Genomic DNA, 2,378 nt, shown 5'->3' on the forward strand with positions numbered 1-2,378 from the left:
TAAGGTGACCGTAAAAATGAACCACTATGATAAACGCTTTTTACAATGCAATTTGTCCTCCTGCAACACACGGCACCTTATTTTTTTTCTTCTTCTCAAATCGAGCGCCACGATGTCGCGGCGGGACCCATCGCTATCCACGCGGCCACGCCGTCCATCTGGATTCTGGAAGCATTTCTGTAGAGAATGCGCCGTCCTTCTGTGTCTTATTTATCTTATATAAAAAAGGTCCCGCGCCCGCCTTTGTTCTCTCCTCCTGGCTCCTGGGTCTCATCTCCTCCCTTCGCTTCGCAAGGCCAACAAGGAACTCCACCACGCACGGCCGCACCCGCACCCGCACCCGCACCCGCTCTCTGCTGCCATGGCGTCGTCCTCCATCGCGCTCACCGTTATGTTCGGCTTCACCGCAGCCCTGTGCTGCCTCCAGCTCCTCGGCGCGGACACCACGACCACGACCACGACCCAGAGCGGCCTCGCGCGCCTGGCCGCGGCCTCCCTGGTCCCGGCGGTCCTGGCCGCCCTGACGCTGACCCCGCTGCTCGCGTTCGCGCGCGTGCACGCCCGTGCCGGGGCGGAGGGGGCGCTCGTGTCGGGCCTTGCCAAGGCGACCCTCCTCGCGGGGACGGTGGCTCTCGTCGCGGCGGCCGTGGTGCAGCTCGGCGCCGACGGGCACCTCGACCGCGGCCGCGACGACGTCGCGCGCCTGAACGTGAAGTGATGCAACAAGCAATCCCCCCCTCCTTCTCCTGACTATAAAAATAACCTGCGCCAAGCGTCGGCGTGTCGTCGCTGCAGGCGTCTGGACGACCGGACCACTGCTAGGTCCTCGTTCTGCTCGATCCGTTCGGAGCTCAGCGCGTCTGGGCTTTCTGATGGCGGCGGCGTCTGAAGGAGAAGGGGGTGATTAATGTTTGGCGTGCCCCCGTGGCCCGTGCCGGTAAAAAGGAGGATACTTTTATTTTGTTTTCCTCCGTATATGTTGGCCTAGTGCTTGCGCTTCTGGATTTGTGGTAAGCTCACTGTCTATGTAATCCCACTGGGACTGGGATTTCAGTTTGCTCTTTCATCTCCTGGACGGTCTTGTAAATATATATATATATATATATATATACTGTGTTTCAGTTACGTTCTTGTATCATCGTATGATAATGAATTAATGATGGTGATACTTGTGGTTTAAATTTGCTCTCCCATCAAACCGTTCAGTCGCAGTACAAACTTGGACATGGATTGATATGACTCGAACTGAAAAGCCATGGCCGAAATTCCTTTGGTTTTTTTCTTTCTCCTTTTGTCTCCGGCTATCGCTGGAGGCGGCTGCTGCTCTGCGTACATGCTCCTCTTTGTTTACTTTTCAGCAGCAATCTTTGGTTTACTTTTCAACGCTTATCTTTCTTTCCGCTTCAACTTTTTTTTGTTCTACTGCCAGCAGCACCGGACTTTCCTGAATATTTTTTTGTCTCTTTCTCTTGGCCAATAATTATTAGCTTTTGTGTGCTGGAGCCTGGAGCTGGGATACTTGCAACCCACGCCACAGGGGTTCAACTCCTCTTTTCCATTAGCCGCTGCGAGAATACATATGCTACATCAGCAGCAACCTTTGGTTGACTTTTCAACGCTTACCTTTCTGCTTCAAATTTTCGTCTTTGTTCTACTGCCAGCAGCACCGTACTTTCCTAAATATTTCCCCCCTTCTCTCTTGGCCAATAATTATTAGCTTCTGTGTGGTGGTGGATACTTGTGACCCACACGGCCACACACCACACGGACACAATTGCTCTTCTGTTTTCTTACCAGTTAGGTGTCCGTATGTTGCAACAGCACATAATCACGGAAACAGACTTTCGGACGTAATTATCGCTACCTTCTTTGTTCGACCTATACAAACAAAGTCTATGACTAGATACCAAGTATCAAAAACAAAGCATGGTGGTGATATCGAATTCGAAGCTGTTAGCAGTGTTCAGAGTGCGCATCCCTCGCAAAATAGCCTACGAATATACACTCAATCTCAAATCCATCTCGAATTAACAGGCGAACAGATAGATAGATATTTGAAGCATGATCTTGCTTCTCCTGCAGCAGTTGCACGGTATCACTAACCTCATCAATACTTTTGCCATCAGCTGTTGCATGGTCCTTTTTCTCGTGCTTAAGTCGTTTAAATAGCTGATCTTCTATATGATCACTAAGAACACTTCTTGGCAAATTTTTGCCCCCAAGAACAGCACACTATGATAAAGGTTTGCACAACCCACATTTGACCTCCTCGACGTAGCAATTGGGATAAGTATATTCAGCTTGTCCTCCATCATTCCTTCTTCCATTAAATAGAACACAAATTTGGTGTTGCTAGCATTCACATTTGTCACACTGAA

General features: G+C 50.2%; 1 protein-coding gene across 1 annotated transcript; it reads left to right on the forward strand.

The window, feature by feature from the left end:
* The first annotated feature begins 267 nt into the window (after positions 1-267).
* Positions 268-1,181, forward strand: LOC100276661 (uncharacterized). The gene has a single exon (NM_001150393.2). The coding sequence runs from the start codon at positions 362-364 to the stop codon at positions 716-718; it is 357 nt and encodes a 118-aa protein (NP_001143865.2). The 5' UTR covers positions 268-361; the 3' UTR covers positions 719-1,181.
* The last annotated feature ends 1,197 nt before the right edge of the window (positions 1,182-2,378 follow it).

Source organism: Zea mays, chromosome 6, assembly GCF_902167145.1.
Source record: "Zea mays cultivar B73 chromosome 6, Zm-B73-REFERENCE-NAM-5.0, whole genome shotgun sequence".
NCBI lineage: Eukaryota > Viridiplantae > Streptophyta > Magnoliopsida > Poales > Poaceae > Zea > Zea mays.

Bases quoted from the DNA above. Each gene is read 5' to 3' on its own strand.
- LOC100276661 (NM_001150393.2), top strand. From the start codon at position 362: ATGGCGTCGTCCTCCATCGCGCTCACCGTTATGTTCGGCTTCACCGCA.